The 26510-nt window shown below is 46.5% G+C and overlaps 1 protein-coding gene across 1 annotated transcript in view; it reads right to left on the bottom strand.

The window, feature by feature from the left end:
* Positions 1-25307, bottom strand: part of LOC311183606 (A-kinase anchor protein 13-like) — a gene marked incomplete at both ends in the record, with an annotated part of 100902 nt that extends 75595 nt beyond the window's left edge. The window contains 2 exons of the mRNA XM_084253150.1: positions 340-487; positions 25275-25307. Of these exons, the coding sequence (XP_084109276.1) occupies positions 340-487; positions 25275-25307 (181 nt within the window). The remainder of the gene's footprint in view (positions 1-339; positions 488-25274) is intronic.
* Between the last annotated feature and the right edge of the window lie 1203 nt (positions 25308-26510).

Genomic DNA, 26510 nt, shown 5'->3' with positions numbered 1-26510 from the left:
CAGACTCACCTGCAGCCACGTCACCATCACCACTCGAAGCTCTAACCACCCACCTGGGTAAACATGTTCCCCAAGCCTCGACATTGCAATACATTAACTTGTTTACTGATTCTGATTTTTACACCTTTCACGATTTATGATACCACTTTACTTTCACTTACTTCTTAATTCTGATTTTTGTGGAACAAGTAAAAACAGAAACGAGATTTTTTATTTTAAACTGCCCTTAAGATACAGATGAGGCGGTAGTCCCAGCACGCCAGGGCTGTGAGTATAGTCACAGCCTCCAAAGAGCTCGAGAACCAGGAAAAAGAGAAGAGATTCCCGCCAAATACTCACCAGGAGCAATGGTCTCCAGCGTGTCTGAACTGACCTTCCGCGTGCTTGCGCAGTGATGGAGGGAGGAACCCGAAAACACCAAGTAAAAAACTACATCATCTTCCACTTTGTCCTCTTCAGTGAGCAAGACGGTGACAACACAATCGCCCTAGGAAAGGAAGACAGGCAGGTCTGTGTTAGGAAGGCCCCTCGCGGCAGCCCCGCTTAGGAAAAGTTCAATTTAACGGAAGATCTAATGGGGCATCTACACTGCGGACGCTTACGTGCCGCCGAGTGCCCAGGCACTGAACACGAATGACCTGAAAGTAAGATCTCGGTCCTCGATGAGCTGAAATTCGAGTGGAGGTGATTAGACAAAGAAGTAAGCGGACAAGATAAGGCACAGAGATGCAGGCGCTTATTAGAATCCTCCCAAGCTCTATGTTCCAGAGGCAGCAATGACTCAAACTTCCACATCCCACAAATCCTGTCCCCCCACCCACTCTCCAGCCAAGGCGGACAGCCTCTAACAGAGCCCGCCGGGAAAGGGAGAGCGCAAGGAGCGTTAAGACCGAGCCCGGGCAAATCTGGGTTTGAACGCCATCTGCAAAGACTTATGTAAATCCTCCAAGCCTCAGTTTCCCCGAGACAGTGAACGACAGTGTGGGGACAGCTGGAAGGTGAAGGGCCTTGGCAACAGAAGAGATGTGAGACGGACATCAGGGAAATGCCCAGAGTGGTTCGTCACAGAAGGGGAAAGGAACGGCGGTCGTGTCTTGAACAGAAGACGGCATCCCCCACACGGGCTGGCAGAGGGGCCCGGCGCCAAGCTCACTGTGCGCCCTGGAACTGTACAGGCTCGTGAGAGCGGACAGCTACGTTTTCAGGAAATCTGCCAGTCGGCTGTAAAACACTGCCATGATTAAAAACTAAATGATGCAGGTTTACAACTAAATTATATTAACAAGTGCAATGCTCAAAACCCATCCCTCTGACAGTGCTCACCACGTCTCACGCTCACCTACGCTCTGGAGGGTTACAGTCACAGGAGAAATGCTAGTAAAATGCTGCGCTACCACACACCGCTTCCCGGCACGATCACCTTGCCGCCTCTGTGTTCAGCAACGAGGCACTAACAGCCTTGACATCGAACACTGGGAGTATCTGCAGTATTGAAACTGTTAACGCTATAAATCAGGGTTTTTAAATTTTTTTTTAAAGCCATCACATCATTGAAAAGAGTCAGCAGGGCCTCCCCAGTGGCACAGCGGTTGAGCGCTGGGCTGTGAAGCTGCCCGCAGTCTCTGCAGTGCCGGTTCAGTCCCCGGCCACGGGGCGAGGGTCCCACATGGTGAGGCAAACCTCTCCTGCAGTGCCCGCTGCTCCCCTCAGCAGTGTACTTCGTCAGTCTGTCTGTTCTGCTCCCTGCTCTGGCTCTGGTGAATTCTCTCACCCTCCAGCGCTTCTGACTGTACCCAGTGCGGGAGGGAGGGAGGGAGGAAGGGAGGGAGGGAGGGAGGGAGGGAGGGAGGGAGGGAGGGAGGGAGGGAGGGAGGGAGGGAGGGAGGGAGGGAGGGAGGGAGGGAGGGAGGGAGGGAGGGAGGGAGGGAGGGAGGGAGGGAGGGAGGGAGGGAGGGAGGGAGGGAGGGAGGGAGGGAGGGAGGGAGGGAGGGAGGGAGGGAGGGAGGGAGGGAGGGAGGGAGGGAGGGAGGGAGGGAGGGAGGGAGGGAGGGAGGGAGGGAGGGAGGGAGGGAGGGAGGGAGGGAGGGAGGGAGGGAGGGAGGGAGGGAGGGAGGGAGGGAGGGAGGGAGGGAGGGAGGGAGGGAGGGAGGGAGGGAGGGAGGGAGGGAGGGAGGAAGGAAGGAAGGAAGGAAGGAAGGAAGGAAGGAAGGAAGGAAGGAAGGAAGGAAGGAAGGAAGGAAGGAAGGAAGGAAGGAAGGAAGGAAGGAAGGAAGGAAGGAAGGAAGGAAGGAAGGAAGGAAGGAAGGAAGAAAGAAAACAGAGTCAGCAGTGCGGGAGAGGGACAGCAGGGGAGAACTTCCCCAGGGGAGGCAAGGGTAAGCCACGGCAGCCCCGGGAAAGAGAGGCTGTGCCAATGAGGAGGGGCAGGGCTGCTGTGGGAGTGCCGTGCACGCAGGCCATGGTGATAACGCTGCCAGGCTTGGCTCCCGAGAGCTCACTATTCTCATCACCTTAAGTCAGTTTGTTTTCCGGCTTTAAAAGCTGGTGCGTAGCACATTAGCAGACAACAGTGGGTTAGAGAATGGTCTCTGACATCAGTCCACCTGGGTTAGAATCACAGTATGGTTCATCACTTCTAGCCGTTTCCCTGGGGTAGGTTAATTCTGTGCCCTAAGAGGACAAAACCATCCTTAGCGCTTACGTCGCTGCAAGAGTTAAAGAGCTGATAAGGCAGAGTGCTAGTGTACACATGCTAAATGTTCAAAAAGTGACAGATACAATAGACGGAACGTGTGACGCGTACAGTACCGCAACAAGCAACAGCTTGGGGGGCTTCAGTCGCCTTCAGTAACGTGTGTATTTGAAAGTTCTTGAGAGCAGATCTTGAAAACTCTCAATACAAGGAAAAAGTTTAACTATTTGGGATGAATGTTAATCTACTGTGGTAATCACGCTACAGATACACAAATACCAAATCAGTGCATGGCACACCTGAAACCCCCCCCCATGTCACATGTCTGTTGTATCAAGCAATAAAACAGCTATTCTCAGTTCAAGAACGTAAGCCCCACAGGAGCAGGCTCCGGTCTCTGAGTGCTCCCCTTGACAGGTGCTCCAAACACATCTGAAAAGGAAGGACAGGAGATCCCGAAGCTCTGAGCAGTGAGCCCTAGATGGTCAGGTTTTTTTTTTTTTTAGAGACTTTATTAACATTTTATTTTTTTTAAATAATAAATTTTATTTTTATATTCCCCATACAATTGCAGCCCCCCCATTCTGACCCCAATCCCTCTCCTCCCGCCCCCGCCCCCCTAAAAGTGTCTCTGGTTCATAGTTTTTTGTTGATTTTGATTTTCACTTTCTTATAGTTATTCATTTTCCTGGTCCCTTATTTAAGTTTTCTAGATTCCTGCTATGAGTGAGACCTAGATGGTCAGTTTTAACACACTTCATACGGTTCTGTGTTTTCCAATTCTCTTTAAATAAAGATGGGTTATTTTTATAAGAAAAAAACTTATTTTCAAAATAATCTGCTCACTTAGGTCAAAGGCTAAAGCCCTCCAGGAGCCCAAACAGACAAGTCTGCAGACAGACTGTCCCGTGGTCAGTACCCTAATTAGCATAAACACCAGCATAGCCAGGCACAGAGCATGTGAATGCCTGACCTCTACCTTGAGGGTACAACCAAGAAAGCTTCTGTGGAGAAATGCTGGCGGCCACTGCCACTAAGCTGGGGAACAACGCCACCCCCTCACCTCTGCAGAGCTCAGGCCCTCACAGTGAGTTGGGGAGAGACTCCCGCACCCACCATCTCGTCAAAGGCATCATGGACAGCAGGTGCGCAACTGATGTTTCCTGGGTTAAATAAAAACATTCGATCTTTTTTCACAAGCAAAACTTACAATGCTATCTAATAAACAAAAGACTAAGTTTATAATTGTCCATTTTTGCTTTGTATTGTTCTGTACTGTTATTTTTTACACTGATGTCTTATTTGGTTCCCCTATTTTCCTGCTGGCTTATTTCACTGAGCATATTTCTTTCGAGTTCCATCCATGTTGCTGCGAATGGCATGAGTTTATCTTTTTTGATTGCTGAATAATATTCCATTGTGTATATATGCCACATCTTTCTGATGCAGTCAGATGGGCATTTGGATTGTTTCCAGGTTTTACCTATTGTAAATTGTGCTGCAATAAACATACGGGTGCAGGTGCTCTTTTGAATCAATGTGTTTGTGTCCTTTGGGTAGATCCCTAGGAGTGGAATTGCCAGGTCATGTGGTAGCTCCAATTTTAGTAGACTGAGGAACCTCCAGACAGCTCTCCATAGTGGTTGGGCCAGCTTGCACTCCCACCAGCAATGCAGGAGAGTTCCTTTTTCTCCACACCCTCACCAACATTTGTTGTTGCTTTTTTTTTTTTTTTTTTTTGCAGGGGAGGAGGGAGAGGGATCAGAGAGAGGGAGGGAGGAGCACAGGGGACTGAGGTGATGGTGCACGGGTGCACTGGTGAAGGAAATTCCATGGAGACTATACCTGAGGGGGTGGGGGGGAGCAACTATTGTTTAAAAATGAACAATGATGTAAAATATTTAAAAATTAATATATTAAAATAAATAAATAAATTTTAAAAAAGGACTAAGCTTGTATTGCTGGTCACTTTCTTCAATCAAGCGTAGGGTGAGCACTGATGAGTTTCTATGGCAAGTACTGAGGACGGAAAGATGAGACAGTGCTGCCCTCTTGGGGCTCATGGCCTTTCAAGGTAGAACGACACAGGCCATGCATGCAGTTCTTGAAAGCAGAGTGGGCAAGGCCAGGAGCAGGCAAAGCAGGATTTGGAGGAGTCGTCTGCCCTGGGATAAGGAGGGCACCCACAGGCCATCCCAAACATGGGTCACTGCAAGGAGCTGGAGGAAGCCTTCTCTCTTGCTTGATTTCAAATTCTGTTTGAAAGAAGCGCATTGTGATGAGTGGACAATACTGAAAAGTGGGAGGAGGTGAAAGCCCAGAAACCAAATCCAAACTCACATGTGAGTTTTTAAACACCAGATAAAATGTTGCTATCAACCCCAAAGACACTTCAATCTTGTATTTCTATCTCTGCGAGCCCCCGAAGTGCCATCCCGTGGTCTTCTCTGCACTGACAGTCATTCGAAAGGATAGCACGACTTCAACTACAGGAGGACACCAGAGTCCCATCTGCGGGGCCTGACTTACGGGGGTGCCCTAGACGGAACTACCAGGCACAGTATGACAAAGCAGAACACCAAATGTCTTCAAGAAAACAAGTCACGTAAGTGATGTTGCGTCCGTGCCCAGGACAGATGGCCTGCCAGAAGGAGCAGCTCCAAACCCCACGGTGGACAGGGCTCTTCGCTTCCGTCCTTCAATATGCCCTAAAAGCAGCTCCTGTGGTTCCCAAAGTGGAGTCATTGTTCTGGGCAATGAACACCATCACTCTGTGTATGCGCGCGTGTCCCCCCATACGGACAAATCTTCAGTGCTGCTCTGCTTCGACTAACGTAAACGCAATCGCTCCTCACTGCGCGCGCATCAGCACACAGCTAACGCAGGAGGGAAGGCAGGGACCCGGGAATCAGATCAGCATCAGTCCCTTAACAGTGGCAGACTCGATCAAGAGCAGCCGGAAAAGCATTTTGTCAGCAAAATGAATTCACTCATTACAATTTACCGATGACACATGTGTGAAGCCCTGTTAACAACAAGGGAATCATGATGCCTCTGGCCTCATGGCACTTACACTTAGCAGGTAAGATAATCAAATTAGGAAAAGCAACAGCAGGGACACATTCTATTACAATAACTAGACAAGGCAAGGGAGCAGGGTATGCCTGGAGCAGGGGTGAGGGCTGATGCAGGTAGGAGACAGGCAGAGAGGGTCGTGGGGGGAGGCTGCCAGGGGAAGTCACATTTGAGCAGAAGCCTGCGTGAAACACAAGTTGCAGGTGTCCAACGTCAAAGTGTATGGACTTTGGAATAAACTAAATTCATTCTATACACACAGGCGGACTTTGGTGACTTTAACTTATTCGACATTTAATAAAATTACTTTTTATTTCTATCTGCCCAAATAAATCTTTTGCGAAATATACAGGTCAATGAAGTCCTATATATAGCCTGACTTCATTTTTTACCACATATACTCATAATCCAGTCAAATCACCCCCTTCCCAATACTAACTTAACATTAATAAATTCTAAATACTACCTAATAGTCAAAATTCAGATTGTTTTCCAGTTCCTAATCATTACGACACTAAAATACAGTCAAAAATCAAACCAGCAGATGGCGCTCAAGAATCTGCTGAGTTCTTTGCATTGATTGGCTTTAGAGCCATTCTCCCTAATGAGAAAGAATCTCGAAACTTCGGCTGGAAAAAGAATCAAGTTACAAAAAGTTTGGAAATCATTTCATGCCTGATCCTCCTTAATGGAAAGTGTTCTTTAAAAAGAAAAAGGTTTTTTTTTTTAAGTCTAAAACAGTTTGTTTCATGAAGCCAGATGCCATTCTGAGATGAAAAATAAAATAAAAATAAATAAAACAGTTTGTTTCAATTTTTCTTTAAACTTTTTGTTTCAAAAATTCTAAGAGCATGAGGTGGGTTTTTTTTGTTTCAACCCGGCCGCTCAGTCCATGCTTGTTAAGGAAAGCTAAGCTGGTGGCAGGGTGTTGACTGGCGACTTAAGTAAGTAAATAAATAAAATTAATAATAATTTAAAAAAAAAACCACAATGGCCTCTCCCGGTCTCACAAATGTTTCACAACTCTCTGGAACGGCTAGAATAACTAGGTCAACACTTAAAAGAGACAGTCTCCCCTTTGCTAAAAGACCCAGATATGATTGTTGTTGTTTTGTTTTGTTTTGTTTTTTAAAGACAGGATTTTTATTAATTCTTGACAGAAATGTGATGAAAGAATCGGAGGTAATGAGAGAAATCCACCTCTCTGGCTCCCCAGCCTTGTCTCCCGACCAGAGAGCAGATGGGGACACTGCAAGGAAAGTCTGCAGCCCATTCCCCTTCCTCGCTCCCTCCTCGTGCTTATTACCCCTGTGGGTTCCCAGGACTTTCCTCTGAAACCATCCATAAGGGCTCCTCATCTGCCCTCACGCCCGGGGAAGCAGTACCAGAGCAGTACCAGGCCCAAATACCCTCTCTTCAAACCACTCTCTGGAAACTCTTGGAAGGCGCCAACAGCATAACAGCCTCACCCCAGAGCAGGTACCCCCTTCAGTGACGGCGAACGCGAACGAGGCCGCCACCCCATCGCCCGGCCCATTTCTCCAGCCCAGTCCGTCTCCCTCCCAGAACCGCCCCTCCCTCGCCCCAGCACACCCAGCCACTGAGAGCCCCAGCACCCACGGGACATTAAAGCCCTGCGCTCTTCCTCCTTCCCCCACCACGGGGCACTGCTTCCTCTCCCTGTCACGACTTGCTCCCACCTGGCGATCAGAGCAGGGAGGCAGACTCGGGGAAAGGATCCCGGCCTGACCTAACCCGCCGCGCCCCACCCAGCCCCGCTAGAGCACAGTCTCCTCCTCGGGTCCCTGGGCGGGCCCCCTGTGAGCAGCGCCGAGGCGGGGACTCAGCATGTCAAGCTGCAGCGCACACATCACATTCCTGACCCAGAACTCGACGAACCATGAGCGCATGGGAAAAAGAGCTTCGAAGCTGGCAAGTGGGACCCTGCGAACAACGTCAAGATTAAGAAAGTAGCTGCAGGCTCAGAAGCTGCAAATTCAGAAGGGGAGGCGCTGCTGCTCAGGGAGGCAGGCCACGGGCTTGGGAATCCCTTGACTCATTATTGGCTTAGTGACTCTTCTTAGTGACTCAAGTTCTTTTTGGGAACTGCTAGATTATAAACTCATTGAGGGTAGAAATTGTGTTTATCATGTTCACATTCTGAAACACACGGACAGTAATGCTTGCTGAGTGCTGCCTCCAGCGTAGCTGCCCACAAATGTTTGAAAGGTTTTACGCTGACGTGGGGTACTACGGGATCCCCTGGAACAACCGTCTGGAGTCAGGACTAGCATTTGAAGAAGTATGCCAAGCACTTCGCATACAGCGGACACAAAATAAATGTTCCCTTCGCTCTCAGTAAAAATAGTCTCCCTTTCAGAATCTCCATGTTTTTACCTTATAATCTCTTCTAGTAAGACCTGTCTCTCAAACAAAACCAAATAAAGTATGATAAATTTTCTTTTTTTTTTTTAATTAGGGGTGAAGAATTTTAACTAAATGGAAAAAATAGGTTCATGAATTACTCCGAATAACAGCCATAAAAGAACACAGTTTTAAAATGACTAGTTTTCAGGGCCTCCCCGGTGGCGCAGCGGTTGAGCGCTGGGTTGCGAAGCTGCCCGCAGCCTCTGCAGTGCCAGTTTGATCCCTGACCACCGGCGAGGGTCCCATATGGCGCGCAGACCTCTCCTGCCGCCCGCTGCTCCCCTCAGCAGTGTCCTTCGGTCCTTCTGCCTGCTCTGCTCCCCGCTCTGGCTCTGGTGAATTCTCTCACCCTCCCACGCTTCTGACGATACCCAGTGCTTGAATAAATAAATTAATTAAAAAAATAAAAAATAAATAAAATGACTAGTTTTCATGGTAAATTATAAACCTTTCATAAAGCCTTTTATGCTTTGTAATTGATAAAAACAGCTATACAGACATTAAGCCACAGTACTTAAAAACCACAAAGGTAGTAAGAAATACTTTCATTTCAGGGAAGTCACATTTTCCTACCCAGCATGACTGGTAAAAATCATTTCACATGAACATTCAATTTTTTAAGTTTTCCTTTCATAGTGTCAAAGTTTTAAAAAGAAATAAGCGGCTTGATAAAAACTACTGTAGCGCATAGGTCTTCCCAGGCTTCTTAACCCTTCGCACTCCGAACCATTTTACGCTATTTTGATTTAATTTCTTGTGCCATTTCAAGATAAAACTTCAGGGAAACATGCATGTCTCAAAAAGTTGCGTTGAAATAACCTCAATTCCCCGTAATCACTAATAAATTGCAATGTCCCCTGAGAGGGGACATCCGAGTGATATGCTAGAATTCCAATGTCCCCTGAGAGGGGACAGCGGAGTGCATCAGTCGATGCTGTGGTCGTTCTGAAGCCCTGTTCAGCCCTCGCTGAAGTCCAATGGTTTGGGGAGAGGCCGCAGGGTGGGAGAGAGGAACGTCAGGCTCCCACAGTTGGCTGCGCAGGGCTGGCACGGACACGCCCACCGACTGACTCCTCAGCCCCTGCCCTTTCCTCGAGCATGACTTCTCCCAGACCAGCAGCTTCGCCCAGAAACGTGTAAGAAATGCACGTTTTCAGCCTTGCCCCCCACAAGGCACTTCAGAAACCCTGGGGCTATGCGCAGAGAGCAGTGTATGAGTGGGTGCGCCCGGATCCCCTGCCCTCCGCGTGTGCCGTGTGAGAACCTGCAGGCCTGCCGCACCCGTCACGGGGGCTGTCCCCACAGAGGGGTAAGGGAAGGAAATGGTTCCCCTTCTTCCCAACTTATTCCTCTTCCCACTGTCTCACTCTGCCTTCAAGCAGCCCTGCAATCCCCTCGTTTCACACATCTGCAGCAACAGCCCCTGGCTTCACGCACCGCTACCCGCAGATACAGCAAGGATAAGACAGCAGCTTCACGGAGATCTGCAGAACAGGGGTTGGTGGAGGAAACAGCCACAGCAGTAGCTTCCTAACACTATTCTGCAGGGGTCCCTCACCCACACAAGATAAGCCAAACTGGGCGATGTGAGCAAAGCCTAATGAACTTGACTCAAAGTCAAATTTAGAAATGCAGGAGCGGAGTGAGAGAGAACTCAACTCACCCGAGGGTAGGTTAAGTTGACTCCTGGCCCTGAACTAACTTCAGATAACAAGAATGGTGGAAAATGAGCCCACAGTCAGACTGGTGGGCCCATGAACCAAAAAAGGAATGCGCCACTGCTGAGCAGTGAGATAAAACTCGCATTTCCTTCTGAGGACATAACAGAGGGACAGCTGGGAATTCCACCCTGGCTGCCAGGTGCTCGGCAGAGCCCACGGGGCCAGCAGTTAGTCCAGACACAGACCTTTGTGCTTTCTTGGTTGAAAAAGGAGTCGACAGACAAACCAAACTCTGCAAGTACAGATGATGTTCCCTACACTCAAGGACAAGAACCCTGAACTACAATCCCTGCAGAAAAGGGAGCAGTCGGAGGCTCTGGAGGAGAAACGTGCAGGAATGAGCCAAGTACTAAAGACACGCAGCACCAGACTGTTTATCAATTAAATGGTGCGCCTTTCAGAGAAGGCAGACTCTCCCCACCCCTGCTGACAGGAGTACAGCCCTGGCCTCCTCTGCCGACGGGGCTCTTTATGGGTCTCCGAGTTACACCCCCAGTGACTTGATGACTCTACCTGACAGTTTTATCTCAGATGATGGTCCATTTCAAAGAGGACAGTAAAAATCTTTAGTCCTATAATCAACAGACTAGGAGTTTAAAATATAAATCTTGCTGTCTCAGTTTCCCTTCCTGTAAGCCTAAAAAAACAATTCCTCCTCGTTCTTAGGTTTGTCAGACCAATAAAAGGAAATTAGGACTGGAAGCAGCGAACAGAGAGCATTCCAAGTGAACGGCCCACACACAACACACAAGTACTAAACCAGCTGGGTGGAACTTAAGTTTTTCACCGAGTGTGGGTCTCAAATTCTCCAAGAGGCCCCATCTTAGGGATCAAAGCAAAGTGACGGTTCTGGGCCTGGTTCCAGGTCACCACGCCCCGTGTGGTTTCATCTCTTATGATCTACAGTGGCCTTCCCTTAAGGGCATAAATCTTACCCAAGAAGGGTCTGTCTCATCTTGGGCTAATCGGACATTTAGAGCCAGCCATGCATAGAGCGAGGCTCCTTCCCAAAGCTTTGATTATTCAATCCAAAACACTGAGCACCTATTCGAGGCCAACATTGTGAGGGAAGCCGAGGTTAAAGCAAGAACAGTAAGTCATGGTTCTCTGTCCTCAAGATGTGCAGAGCAAACCGGGAAGAGGCCGGTAAAAAAGTGCAGCGCTCACTGAAGTGTCTGAGAAGCAACAAGAAAGTCTGTACAGAGGGGAGGGGCGTGAAGGGAGGAGGGGCAGAGACTCAGAAAGCTGAAGATTCATGAAGGGCTTCACAGAAAGAGGCCACAGGAGGGCCTCCCCTGGGGGCGCAGCGGTTGAGCGCTGGGCTGCGAGGCTGCCCCCAGCCTCTGCAGCTGCCCCCAGCCTCTGCAGCGCAGGTTCGTTCCCCGGCCGCTGGCGAGGGTCCCACACAAAAAAAGAGGTGACAGGAAATGAATCCTGAAATATTGGAGGAGGGGCGGGGGCAGCAGCTTGAGAGGTTCCCTGTATTCCGGAGGAAAGGCTGCAGAGAGCATTTTATAAGGCGGAGGCTGGCTTACCTGAGGCACCACCGACTCAGCGGGGGGTCCACAAGTAGGGGTTTTAAACTCCCAAATGTTAACCTCAAAATACTGTTGTTTATGCTGCCCACAAACCAGCTACGGATGTGGATGGCGAACGGAACTATTCAGGGGAAAGATAACTTCCAACTCAGAGGTGATGTCAGCACGTCAGCATCAGGCTTTACGGGACCAGGCCGAGAGCGGGTAGCATCAAGCGCTGCGGAACCAACGGAAAACAGGCCGACTTGTTTTCAATAGAGCAAGTTTGGAGTCCAAATCCCTGCTTCATCTGTTCCCTGCTATGGTCCTGTATAAGGCAGGCCTCACAAGGGTAAGGAGGTAACATGTGCAGGTCAGATTACACGGAAGGTGCTCGGTGCACAGCAGCCCCTTCCCATTTCTAAGCCAGCAAGGGAGAGAACTGCCAACACAAGTGCCTATGCAGAAGCTGTGTGACGCACAAGAGAATGTCCGCATGCTTTTGCACCGTGGCAAAGGAAGGAGAAGGGTCTCTTAAAATCACCTGGTTTTCATCCATCATCTGTGAACGTGTTTCGCACAGACCCCCTCATGCAAGCATCGCTACCACCTGTAAGGCCGCCGGAGAGGTGGCTCCTGCTCCCAGGCCCTCACTCCTTGCTGCACCGTTCTCCCTGGGCCTCCCATGTTAAATCCTCAGTGGTCTAATCTGTGGTTCCGATCCTCTCAGTCCTTCTACGAGGCAATAAATCCTTAACAGCCTGATCACTGGCGCATCTGTTGCAGCAGTGACTGAACAGGCCCTCGCCACGCTTACCCTACTCAAGACACCTCTTGACCAATTTTCTTTGGGTAGCAGTTTCATCATGCTATCTGCCCTGTCAAAACAACTCCAGTTGCTCTCCCATCCATGGTGTAAAAACCCTGTATGGCCCCCGCCTCGTTCCATGCAGGCAACAGAATTTTCTGCAAAGATGGAAATAGGCTGTCTCTTCACTGCCAACCTGGTAGACATCAGCCAGCCCCACGCAGCAACTGAGCACTTTGCAGTGGGGGATGTGAATTTTTAATTTCATTTTAATTAAACAGCCCCCTGTGACTGAATACTATACAGAGCAGCTCTATACAAGCTCATCTCCAATTATTCTCCAACACCAGCCGTGCAGCCCAGCAGCTCAAGAGGACCGAGGACCTGTCCTTCACCACCCCCGGTAACACCAGGTTCGGTCTTACTTCAAAGGTCATTTCCTTTCCTGAAGGCTTCCCACTCATTTGGGATAGTCTCATTCCTTTTCCTATCAGCTGCTGCTGCCTCTATACTCATCTCACTGTCAAGAAGGTATTGCTTGTGCACCCAGGCCCCTATGAGGTAATCCACCTCTCTAACACCAGGGCCTCCACTCACTTCACAAGAGCTTCACAAATACCTGCTGAATGCCTGGAATGGGACAGAGCATTCATTACATTTTAATCTTCTGGGACATCAAAATTTGGGACATCAAAATTTCTCTTGAGTAGAACCAAATGGAAATTTTAACCCCAACCCCTCAACCCCCCCCCCCCCCCCCAGTAATTCAGATGCTTGGGCAATACCACATCACAGTGAAAACATCCTGGACATCTTCAGGCCCTGTGCAACTTCACCTACTCTGAAAATGCCAAGGAAAGACAAGAAAACGCTACCTGCAAATGTCAAACCTATGAACTTCAAAGCATGTTTCTGGAGACTTGTTTAAAAGTCCAACCGAAGGAAACTGAAGTTCTTACTCTAAGACTATCAAAAGTGAGATTAAGGAACACTTGACTTCCTATTTCCTCTGGCACTAATGACAAAGTGCTGCTATTTAAATACAGTCTCCAGATCTGGCTGGAAAGGGCCACCAGTTGGAGCAGACCCTTTGGACACGCATTGTTAAGGCAAAGTCAGGTAATTCATTTAAGAGATCAGAAGGCCGATAAAGCTGTCCCTGTAGGAGCAAAATATAAACTAGCAGCCAAGGGAGAGGCACAGCCAGGTTATTTCAACTCTGGGTGTAGAAACACACTTTCCAGGCACAATGATAAAGGGTTGCCATGACCAAACAGGCCCTCTTCCTGACAAGGAGGCCGCTGAGAACAGGAGGGTAACCTAAATGCCTTGGCACTTCAAAACTTTATGTGCAATTTTATGCTTATTCAAGAATAAATTTTTAATAAAAGTAGCACCAGCTCACACTATATAGATTTCAGATTACAGCATTATAGTGGGTGTCTAAACACACGACGCTATGCTCATCACCAGCAGCCCAGTTTCCATCCTCAACACACAGCCGATCCCTTTTACCCGATTCACCTTTTCCCTCACGGTAATTACTATTTTGTTCTTATCATCTTAGTTTGTTTTTGCCTTGTTCATACAAATGAAATGATGCAGTGTTTGTCATTTTCCTTCTGACTTACTTCACTTAGCACAATGCCTTCTAGGTGCATCCATGTCACTGCAGATGGCAGTATTTCATCTTTTAATGCCTGAGTAGTATTCCATCGTGTGTCTACACCACATCACCTTTCTCCCCGCCTCCATCAATGGGCACTTAGGCTGTTTCCAGCTCATGGCTATTGTGATAATGCTGTCCTGAGCAGTAAGAATAGAAATACCAGATGATCAAGCTACCCTACTTCTGAGCATTTATCTGAAGAATACGAGTGCACTAATTTCAAGAACAAAAGAGCAAAACTTTTTAATTGATAAAAAATGTAAAACTTCTTTCTGAGCACAACAAGCTCCATGACAGTCTGCCCTTTCACCCACTGGTACCATCTGGACTCCGAGCCCTGTCCCGACCAGCACGCAGAAGCACGTGACTCCACTGCACAAATGTCCAAGTCTCCACTGGGCTGAACACAAGAGGTCCAGAGTCAACAAGAACTCAGTGGGGTGACAGGACATGCCTCCATTTTTTCTCAAAATCTAAATTTGAGTAAAATGGATATGCTTTTCTGATTTCCTTTATTTAAATGGGAATTTACTTAATGCCCATTTACACAAGGGAATCTGACTCTATGTCCACCACAATTGTGTCACCTTAGGGGAGTTAGTTACCCCTTTGAATCCTCCCTGCCCTGACTGTAAAGTTGCATTAACCAAACCTTACATTGTAGAGATTGAATCAGGGTAGTGATTGTGGGTGCAATCACCACCCACAGTGATGGTAAGAGAAGGCCCTCACCAGCCCCTGTCCTCCAGTCCATCTGCCTCTCTCTTGGTAGAGAACAGAGAAATAGCCTCACCACAAGCAGTGGCCCCTAGTCTAACAGAAAGGGGTATACTCGTCAGGTACTGTTTTGTCTTGTCTATTTTGAATGCAGGCATCTGGGGTCAGACAGGCTTTCTCATGATGTCCTTCTACAGTCAACATGTGTGCCTCTGCCCAGAGGCAGTTACATGCAGAAACATTCAGCACTGAGGAAAAAGGAGAAAGGAAGGAGAGCATTATAAACCAGATCTGTTGGGGTTCTGGAAATTTGTTTCGTAATTGTAATGGCTCTTCCCCTTGAAAATCTAATAAGTGTCGATTTTATCCCAAACATATGGCAGGTAATGAAAATGATTCCATATATAACCTTGGAGCAGAATTTACATTTCACATCGCAGTGCCCCTCTGGTTTCACTAAGTATTGAATTTGCAGGAGGAAATATGCCCTTTGGCTTCCCTGGTGGAGACCCAGAGGCGAGTCGTCAAGAGGCATCAGTCTTGGGTCACAAAACAACAAGTTGATAATTGAAGAATTTGTAAAATACACCTCAAGTTTTCCTTCTTTAAGTGGGTTCTTATGGCTATTTTAGTTAACAAGTTACCACCAAAATAAACCTTTTGGGTCAAAGTTAGCCACAGTCATCTACTCTGGACACTCACTGCCATAAAGTGCGGCGTGTCCAGTGAGGAACATGCTTTTAAATCCGAAATGCTGAAGGAGCTGCACTTCACACATAAATAGCTTCCCTGCCCTGTTCAGGGCAGAGACCTTCCTTTGGCTGGAGAGTCCCCCATCTTCTGAGAAAGTCTAGGTACAGAGATCAATTTATTTATCTGACCAAGTTTATTCTTCCGGACGTCTCTTCCTGACTTGCCTATATCCAAAGTTACGTGACACATTTTGACTTCTTTTTCCACCCGGAGGAATTTCTATTAGCGACTCTTCTTGAAAGTGTCTACAGCCCGTAGAAACAGTCGAATCTTTACTATGAAGTCCTCCAAAGAGGAGCCCAGCCTAAACAGTCGAATCTTTACTATGAAGTCCTCCAAAGAGGAGCCCAGCCATAGTTCTCGCTCAGCCCTTCCGAGACTTCCTCCCCCACTGCTGCTGAGCCCACCGACCGCTCGACACAGGGACTCTGAATCTTAAGCTCAAGTCGACTGGCTGCCTGCCTCCTGTCACTGGCTAGACACCTGCGGCTCCTGCTGCCTGCCCAGCTCTCTCTGCAGCTCCACCTCCTCACTTACCTAGAGGCCTGGGCTGGACCCTACCGTGCAATGGCTCACTTAACTCTCTAGCCCTGACTCCCACAAAGTGCTTTCGCGCCCACAGAACCAGTGGTGGGAGACTTGTTCTCCAGAAAAGTCAGGTCATGGGCGGAGAAAGGAAGTGACTTTCCCTGGTGTGCAGCGCATGGGCTTAACTCGGGTCTCTTTACTCCTGACATCTAACACAGATTGGCTCCTTGCGCCGGGTACACTTTTAGGTCTGGTGTAGCCAGATCTCTTCTAGAATGAACCTGGGACTTGAGAATAGAGGCATCAAACATCCTTTCCTCCTCCTCCTCCTCCTCATTAGGAAGTTTAAAGACCTTGCTTCCTTTTCAGCTGTTCGTGTGGGGGACGGGAGGATGTTTGGTGTTGCTAAGTGTCCAGTTGCTAGGTCGCGGGGTCACAGTGCTCCATGTGTGGGGTGGTGGTGGGGCCTGTTTTGTTTATTTTATAAATGTCAAACCTTTGCTTCACTAGCCTAGTTTTTTTCCTTTATCATCTGACAGCTTCCCTCAACCCTACCCACTCTGGGCAAGGTCTGTTTTTATCTTGACAGGGAGGAGGGCTCTAGAGCCAAAGGGTACATGTTCTGTGTTAATAAAAAATATTTGTAGTCACATGGTTTGCTGTAAACAAGTGGCTCAGGTCATAAATCTCGAAAGGATTAGAGATAATAATTCAGGGCTCGAGAGATAGAAGACTATTTCCAGCATGCCTTTTCACTTCACTAAGTGACTACATGAATTAGCTATCCCACAGAATACATCTCTAAAATAAATTGCTACCAGGTGCTGCATAGGGAGACCCTCCTGATGTCAAGAACATCATTATGGACAAAACACACACATCCACACCACTACCAATAACTGCTCTATACTGTTTCAATTATCATGCGAGACAAAGACAAACAGAGGAACTGGTTCCAACTAACAGACTAACGACACAAATGTGCCATTCTGGATTAAATCCTGGACAGGGGAGCACGGAGGATGCTATAAAGAACGGTACTGGATCATTAGAGAAACTTGGAGCTGGACTTACATAAGAATACTACAGCGATGCTACAATTCCTGCTTTTGTTCACTGCACTGGGGTTATGACCGAGAACATCCTAGTTCTTAAATATATGCTGAAATATTTGGGGAAAGGTTGGGGATAACGTCTGCACCTTTCAAACAATTCTTTTTAAAAAGTAATACAGGGCGATAAATATAACTAAATGTTCACAGAGGATGAATAGAAGTTGTATTCTTGTAAGAGCCCTATAAATTTGAAGTGATTTCAACTAAACCATTTAAAATTTTTAAAGATATGTGAAATAGAAAGTTACACTTGGCTTACTTATAGGAGAAAAGCACTGTGCAAGTCGTCATAGGAAGTGCTGTAAGATCTGTGTGTCTTATGGAGCAACGGTGGACGGCAATTCTGTAAGACAGCTTGGGACACGGAAGCAAATGGATCTGAGAAGTCACAGTTTCTGGATGAAACCCCACCCTCTGTATTTACGGGACAAGTCCTCTCACAGTTTCTTTCCTGGAGCAAGATGAGCAGACAGCGCAGCTGTCAGGGGAGTTGTGGGAACCAATGGACATAATTATGTAAAGTGCCGCTTCTGAAGCCAGGAAGAACGATACAACAGGAGCTCATTTTGTTTAAGAAGTTGTCCTCTAGAAAGGTAGAAGTGATACAGGGGAGGGTCACACCAACAGGTGAAGTAATCACAGAAAACCATATGTGACAGCACTACTGTACGTTCCTGTCACATACCATTTAGGTTCATTAATGGACAAACAGTAGCAAGTTTTGAAGACAGAATTTTCCCCCAATTCAGCTGTGAAGGAATATAAAAACAAAGCAGAATTTCTTTTACACTCCCCTTTGAGAAATGAGTCACAGTACTAAAAAAGTTAAGTTTAAGATCCAATTTACGTCTAAAACATGGATCTTAAGGATGACCGCTAAGTACTGAAACGATTTCTCCAAAATACTAGTAGCCCAAAATATTATGTTAAAGCTGCACAGGAATCCAGGATCAGCAGCTCCACTTGAGGAGAAACACCTGTGTCCTAGGAGCCCCCCAGTCATGGGAGGCTCTGAAGTTCCAAAGGACACGCAGGGCCGGGATCAGGCCCAAGCAAGGTAGCAGGCCCAGGTCTGCCAGGCGCTGCAGGTCAGGCTTTGCCCCATCTTCTCCCCAAGCCTCCAAGTACACCCCAGAAAGACCACACCCCACATCCCTACACTCGCTGAACCCGGCCATGGTTCTCTCTGCATGCAAGGAGCCCTCCCATGAGAACACCTGCTCCCTGGGGCCAGTACGCTGTGCCAAGATCTTCACATGGCTGGCTCGTGGTCACTCGGGTCTCAGGCTAGATGGCACAGCCCTCAGATGCCTTTTGTGACCATCCAACCTCAAATGGCCCTTTTTTTTTTCCTTCCTGGTATGTTTTCTTACTTAGGCGTGGTCTGCCTTCTCCTCATGAGAACGCAAGTCCTATGAAGCGCAGGGATTGTCTGCTCTGTTCACAGCTAAATCACCAGCATCAAGAACAGAGCTTGGGACAGGCTGGCGCCTGAATGAAAGAATGAATTCCCCAGCACTAGCCCAAAATTCACTTTCAATCCTGACATGTGACTGAAATGAAAGAATTCCAGGAATAAAATGTTAAAAGGTGCAAATGCCACCCGATTCCTAGCCTAGTTCATGCCTTTCTTCTCAAAGCTCATCCACTCTCCTGTATCCACTCTCCTGTATCCATTTCTTACAGATAATTCAAACCTTACTTCAAGACCAATTTCCTTGCTCCACAGATCCCAAGCCTGTCTCTCCAGCCCTTGAGGGACACTCACATGCCCATCAACAGGTTCTCCTCCAAGACAAGGCACCAACCGTCACTCACGCACCAATCTCCGTATGCACGCCTTCACGTTCCCCCACTCCCAAACCTAATACAGCCCTCGATCCTGCAGTCTCTTTTAAAGATTTCACGCATCTGACACTATCCTTTTTCATTGCCCCAAACCATTCTGACAGGGTATTACTAAACATGTCAAGTCTTTCTCACCATCACCCAGTGGAGCCAATCGCACAATCTTTCTCAATTCATCTGGCAATGATCAATACCTTTGTACAGACGAGAGCAGCACCTGATGGGAGGCGTGGCCAGCCTGCCCACACTAAACCCACAGATGGGGTGCCGAGGGCCATCCAGGGCCGTGCTCGTGCCTCGGTGACCTTTCATCATAGCAGCTTCGTCCGGACAGTCAACACCTCCCACCTTCCTTACAGTTGGAACCTCCCTTACAATTTCACAACTACAACTTACAGGGACATAGTTTTCTTCAAGGAATGACTAAAATGTTTATCAGGAAACCTGCCTGTTTTCCTTAACTCCCAGATGAAAGTTCTCCTTGGGATCCAGTGTTTTGCCTTATTTACTAGCAGTTCACTGCTGATGACGCCCCCAAGGAAATTCCAAATATAACTAAGAGAGAAACTTCAACACTCTCTTCTGCTTATTACACTCTTTGGGTGAAGGGATGCGGCTTCCTCCAATGGACTTCCTATCCCAGTTACTCTTCATCAAAAGAGCAGAATCCCTGCAATGCAACTTAATTCATTGAGGATCAAGTATATTGTCACTCTCCTTTTGAAAAGAAAGAAATTGTCCAATTAGTTATTCTTGCTGACAGACATTTGAAAGCTAGAGTTCAAAATCCCTTCTTCAGTAGTCTGTCCAATTAAACACATGATCAGACCCAAGATGCAATATTCCTCAGAACTGACTTCTAAAGAGTTTTGCTATGAAAAAATGTTCAACATCACTTGTAATCAGGGAAATGCAAATCAAAACTACCATGAGATACCATCTCACACCAGTGAGAATGGCACATATTAAAAAAACTAGCAACAACAAACGTTGGCAAGGTTGTGGAGAAAAAGGAACTCTCCTGCACTGCTGGTGGGAGTGCAAACTGGTCCAACCACTATGGAGAGCTGTGTGGAGATTTCTTGACCTACTAAACATAGAACTTCCATAGGATCCAGCAATTCCTCTCCTAGGTATTTAACCAAAGGACACAGAAACATCAATTCCAAAGAGCACCTGCACCCCTATGTTTATAGCAGCACTGTTTACAATAGCTAAGCTTTGGAAACAACCCAAATGCCCAAAAACAGATGACTGGATCAAGAAGATGTGGCACATATATTGGAATATTACTCAACCATCAAAAAACATAAACACATGCAATTTGCAGCAACATGGATGGCGCTGGAAGGGATCATGCTCAGCGAAATAAGCAAGAAAGAAAAAGAAAAATACCGGAGGGTCTCACTCATAGCAGGAATCTAGAAAACCTAAATAAGGGACCAGGAAAAAGAATAACTACAAGAAAGAAAATATCAAAGTCAACAAACAACTATGAACCAGAGACACTCTATGGGGGGTGGGGGTGGGGAAAGGAGGGGTTGGGGTCAAAATAAGGGGGTTGTAATTGTACGGGGAATATAAAAATAAAATTTAAATTAAAAATAAAGAGTCTTGCTTCCCTAACTTTCTCAAGCTTATCATGCTTTACTGTGATTTCTACGAGCATGTTCAAAAAATAAAGATTTAAATCACAATTTTAGCACCAATGAGCTATGGTCCCAATAAGACATCATCTTCAGAACACATTTCCTCATTTCTAAAACAGAGAGGTTGACACAGGTAATACTGAAAGGCTTAATTGCATGACAGCAAGATCAGAACGCTCCTATGGGATCTCTCTGCCTCTACTCTTGTTAGGGGGAAAAGGATGTCCGAAAGCTAATTCCACACAGGCTTTGTGGACTCCACCCCTACCCCAGACCAAAGTCAAAGACACTGGGAACTCCAAATCCCATCACCACCCAAGGGAAGGTGGCTGGGACCTGAGGGTAAGGTTAAGCAGTCAGGCTGATATAAAGCCAGACATGTGGGCTGGGGGGGGGGGGGGTTTCCCCCATTTTGGCTCTCCACCAGCTCGCAGCGTCCGGCCAGCTCTGAGAGTGACTTTGGGTTTCCAGGTTGGCGGATAGGATAGGATGCATTAAAGACTTTATTTCCCTATTTTCTCCCTGAGTTGTACATTTTCCTTACTTCCTTTTCCCTTGTAAATAAACCCTTTATTAACCTTTTGTGTGTGCCTGTAGTGGAGTATTAATAAGTCCCTTTTAAGCGCGCAGGTGAGGACCCACAGCCAGGCAACACGTTCAATATCGGGGCTGCCCTATAACACTCTCTCCTTCTAAATTATCCTTCACACTTTCACCAATTAGTTTCCAACTGCTGTTACAACAAATTACCAAAAACTCACAGGCTTAAAAAAAAAAGTCTTTAAGTTCTGGAGATGAGAAATCCCCAACAACTTGCTCTGGGCTACGATAAAGAGGCCCACATGGCAGTGTTCCTTCTGGAGGCTCTAGGGGAATCATTCCCTGCTTCTCAAGTGTGCAGAAGCTAAATCCCTTGGCTCATGGCCCCTTACTCCACCTTCAAAGCCAGCAGCACAGCATCTAGCAGTCTCCATCCATGATTTGGACTCCTCTCATGAAGACCCTTGTGATTGCACTGGGCTACCAAGATAGTTCAAGGTAATATCCCACATCAAGATCCTTAACTTAGTCACATCTGGATATTTACAGGACCGAGACATGGACATGCTTTAGGGAGCCTGTATTCTGCCTATGACAACTACTTAGAACGATGAGTCCCTTCATTAGAAACCTTTAATGGCCAAAACCAAACAAAAACATCCCAGGAAAACTAAGAAACATAACCATTATGTATATACACAAAAATAGTCAACAAAATACCAGTAAAGTCAATCTAGCGACATATTAAGAAGTATTATACATCATAACGAAATGGAAGTTATCTCATGCAAGGTTGGTTTTACATTCAAAGCCAATCAATAACACACCATATTAACAGAATGAAAGAACAAACCCACAGGATCAACTCAATAGGTAGAAAAAACACACATTTGACAAAACTGAATACTTTTTCAAGACACACTGGGAACAGAATTTCCTCAGCCTGATAAAGACCACCTATGAAAAATCCATAGTACCATCGTACTTAAATAGCCAAAGACTGAATGTTCGCATCTTAAGATCAGAAATAAGGCCAGGAAGAGCTTTCACCTCTTCCCTCCAACACTGTACTGGAGGGTCTCCTCAGAGCAACTAAGCATGAGAAAGAAAGACAAGGCATTCAGGCTGGAAGAGAATTATCTCAATTTGTAAAGGGACATAACCATATATATATATATATATATATATATATAAAATCCTAAGAAATCACTAAAAACTACAACTAAGAAATTCAGCAAGGCTGAAGCAAAGAACAAAGATACAAAAAGAGCAAAGATACAAAATCAAATTACAAAATTAGTAATATTTCTATACACCAGCAATGAACAATCTGTATACGCAATTAAGACAATCATCCTAGGGGACTTGCAGTCAGAATATATAAACACTCTGACAATTTGATAAGGAAACAACCCAATTTAAAAAGAGGCAAGAAATCTGAACAGACTATTTCCCCACAGAGATGGTCAATAAGCACATAAAAAGATGCACAAAATCATTAGCTGCTAAAGAAATGCAAAACCAAAACAATATTACTTCACATGCACCAGGATTAGCTACAACCAAAAAAAAAAAAAAAAAAAAAAACCCAAAAAACCAGTTAATAACAAGTGTTGGCCAAAATATGGAGAAACAAATGCTCAGTATTGCTCTGGGAGTGTATTACGGTGTGGCCAATGTAGAAAACAGTTTGGCAATTTCTCAGTGTTAAACAGAGTTACCATATAACCAAACAACTGTATTCTTAAGTCTATATATGCCCCAAAGAAATGAAAATATATGCCTACCCACAAAAAAATTACTATTGAGCAAGCAGCATTCATTAAACCGTAAAAGTGGAAACAACCCAAATGCCTATCAACTGAACGGATAAATAAAATGTGATAGCGCCTTACAATGAAGTACTGTTCATTAATAAGAAGGAACAAAGTGGCAATGTTTGCTCTTGCATGAATTTTAAAATCATTACTTAAGTGAAAAAGGCCCAGTCACAAAAGGTTACCTATTACATGATTCCATTTACACGCAATTGCCACGATGGGTAAAAAGAGAAAGTGGCTAAATGGATGCCTGGGGACATGGCAAGTGACTGCCAATGGGACAGGGGCTTCTTTTTGGGGGGATGAAAATGCGCTGAAGCTAGAAAATAGTCACAATCACACAACTGTGAATACACTAAAAACCACTGGATCATAACTTTAAATGGGTGAGTTTTAGGGTGTGTGAGCTATAGCTCAACAAAGTTGCTGTTTTTAAATTCTTTTTTTTTTAAAAGATTTTTTATTTTTATTTATTTATACAAGCACTGGGTATAGTCAGAAGCGCGGGAGGGTGAGAGAATTCACCAGAGCCAGAGCAGGTAGCAGAGCAGGCAGAAGGACCAAAGTACACTGCTGAGGGGAGCAGCGGGCGGCAGGAGAGGTCTGTGCGCCATGTGGGACCCTCCTCCGGTGGCCGGGGAGCAGCCGGGGATCGAACCGGCTCTGCAGAGGCTGCAGGCAGCTTTGCAACCCAGCGCTCAACCGCTGCGCCACTGGGGAGGCCCTGTTTTTAAATTCTTATGGGTTCAGTTCAGGAGTAAACTCACTGGTGAGCACAATAAACTGTCTTCAGGTAGTCTGGAGAGAAAGGACGTGCATAAGCGATCTTCAGAGACACATTTTCCCTGCTGTTACATTTAACGTAAAAACCATCCAGCAGAGGAGTGATCCTGACTGTAAAAGGATGTGACTTAACACAGCGTGGTTACAAACACAGACATAAAATGAACAGCAGATTTCAAATAAACAACATCAAAGGCTCCCCAGTGGTCACACAGACCCGGCGCCTTGGTTTGCAGTCCGCCCGCTTTTTTGGATTCTCTGTCCCCGCTCCGCAGCACAGGTCAGCTGGCCAGTCCCGTCCCACCACCCATGAGCTCTGCTGCCAGACACCCCTCACTGTCCACCTGCCTTTTCTCGTGAACACATTCTGAGGACTTTTCACCCAACTACATGCACGTTAATCTTCGAGGCCTGGCTCCAGGCCGGCCCCATCAAAGACATCTCTTCACCCTCTCCAGACCAGACCCACCCAACACCCACTGGCCTCTCGCAGCTCTACCTGGCCATGCCTCTAAGTTAGAGCCTCATTAAAACGGGCACTTTCACCAACCCAAGTCAGCTGATTCATTCTCACAACAACAAGAGGGAATCACCTAGGGTTTACCTTTTACAACCTGGATCCATTCATCTGTCTGTTCCCTCTACTTTAAGGTAATTCCCTTACTTTAAGGGGATGGGGTGTGAGCTTCCACCAGTGCGAAAGTAGATGGCACTCTTGCCAAAGACAGAGCACCACCTAGTTGCAACATGGGGCACCTCGCAAAGCCTCAGGAAGGCTCTGTGGCTGCCCTTACAGAGCTGCACCCTAGGAGGACGAGCCCCAGTACTGACCATCCCACAGGCCCAACCAGGTCACCTTCCAAGTTACAGGTACTCTCTGTTCTTGGTCATGTGGTACTTACAGAATCAAATTCAATTTCTGAAATATACTACATCAAAAAAATTCATGTATTATCTTTAAAAAGTTAAGAATTCCTTTGATAAACACACAGTAGCATTTATGAGTTTATAACAAGTGAACAGCATAAATGAGTATAAAATAAAAAGAAACTGACAAAACTAAACCAAAATAGATCTTAGAAATATGACTGCAGAGGGTCTCCCCTGGTGGCGCAGGCGGTTGTCTGCAGCCTCTACAGCCCGGGTTTGATCGTGGCCGGCCAGCAAGTGTCCCACATGGCGCGGCAGACCTCTCCTGCCTCGCCCGCTGCTCCCCCGAGCAGTATATTTCAGTCAGTCTGCCTGTTCTGTTCCCCGCTCTGTCTCTGGTGAGTTCTCTCACTCTCCTGCGCATCTGGCCTGTACCCCGGTTCTTGTATGAATAAATCTTAAAATATATATATATATATATATATAAAAAAAATATGACTGCAGAATTGAGGCTGCTGGAGGTGGAGCGGTGAGGGTGGGGTGGGAACAAAGTGATGGGGGGACCCAATGGCCCAGGGTAAAGGACTATGGGTGCTTTGATGGAGGGAGGGGGAAGAACTGAGTAGTTAACATACCTCCGAGGGAGTGTGAACCTGTACGCCTAAATTATATAGTTTTGTAAACCAGTGTTACCTCGATAAAGAAAAAGAAAAAAAAAATTTAAATGTCATTATTTACTCACATATAACGGAGCTTGCTGTGGAGTAAGTTTCATGACCCGGGTTACTGAAACAGAAATGGAAAATGAAATGAGAATAAAATAAGAAATTACGCCAAAATTAAGAAACCTCTAAGTCGTGGTTATCAATCACGCAGGGTCTGCGAACACAGTGCAGGCCCGAGACGACAGTCTATTCGTTTGCAGTAGACATTCAGGAAGGCGGGAAGATCAAGGCTACAGAATTCCAGATTGTCTTTTCAGGTGGAAAAAAATATGATTGAAAATTAAGGAGAAAAGGCTTCGCTGTGCAGAGTCTCTAAGGCAGTTACCAAAGCAAAAGCATCTTCTTCTCAGCTGGCGGGTGCCCAGGCCACAGCTCACAGCTCTCCTCCCAGGAAGGCGGCACAGGACCCCAGCGCTCTCGTCCACCCGGACCTTCTCTCAAGAAGGGAAGGTACAGCTTGAAAAAAGCTGTGGTCTTCCTCAAAACTAATACCTGATTATCTGTTGTCACTGTCACCAAATTAATTCTCATAAAAAACTAACAAAGAATTTTAGAGATTTCAACTTATACTCAAATTCAGGGTGTTGGCAAAGGCCCTGCATTCTCCAGTCCATGATTCTGGATGATTCTGGACCATGACTTTTTTTTTTTTTACATTTTTTGGGGGGAGTGGGAGGAGACCATGATCTCTTAGCTTAGATGAAGTCCTGCTCAAATCACCAAGTTAAACTTTTAAGAGCATGTTATTCTTAATATCCAGGCATTTAAATATAAGTTCACCCCATCCTCATCAGTCAAAGAAGCAGACCCAAGTGATGTCACTATAATTTGATCTAAAGAAGCTTCTTGGGCCTCCCCAGTGGTGCAGCGGTTGAGCACTGGGCTGTGAAGCTGCCCACGGCCTCTGCAGCGCCGGTTCGATCCCCAGCTGCCAGTGAGGGTCCCACATGGTCCACAGACCTCTCCTGCCGCCCGCTGCTCCCCTCAGCGGTGTATTTCGTCAGTCTGCCTGTTCTGTTCCCCGCTCTGGTGAATTCTTTCACCCTCCCGCACTTCTGACTGTGCCCAGTGCTTGTATAAATAAATACATAAATCTTAAAAAAAAAAAAAAAAGCAGCTTCTTACTCATAATAGGTAACAATTAGGGCACATGTAACCACCATTTTAACAAAGGTACAGAAACATCATGCATACACACACAAAAGGTAGATAACCTCCTATCCTGTGCTCTGTAGATCACAAAACCTTAAAAC

Source organism: Talpa europaea (genome assembly GCF_964194135.1).
Source record: "Talpa europaea genome assembly, chromosome: 14".
Classification (NCBI taxonomy): domain Eukaryota; kingdom Metazoa; phylum Chordata; class Mammalia; order Eulipotyphla; family Talpidae; genus Talpa; species Talpa europaea.
The sequence above is the reverse complement of the archived record's forward strand: the minus strand, read 5'-3'. Positions and strand labels throughout refer to the sequence as shown.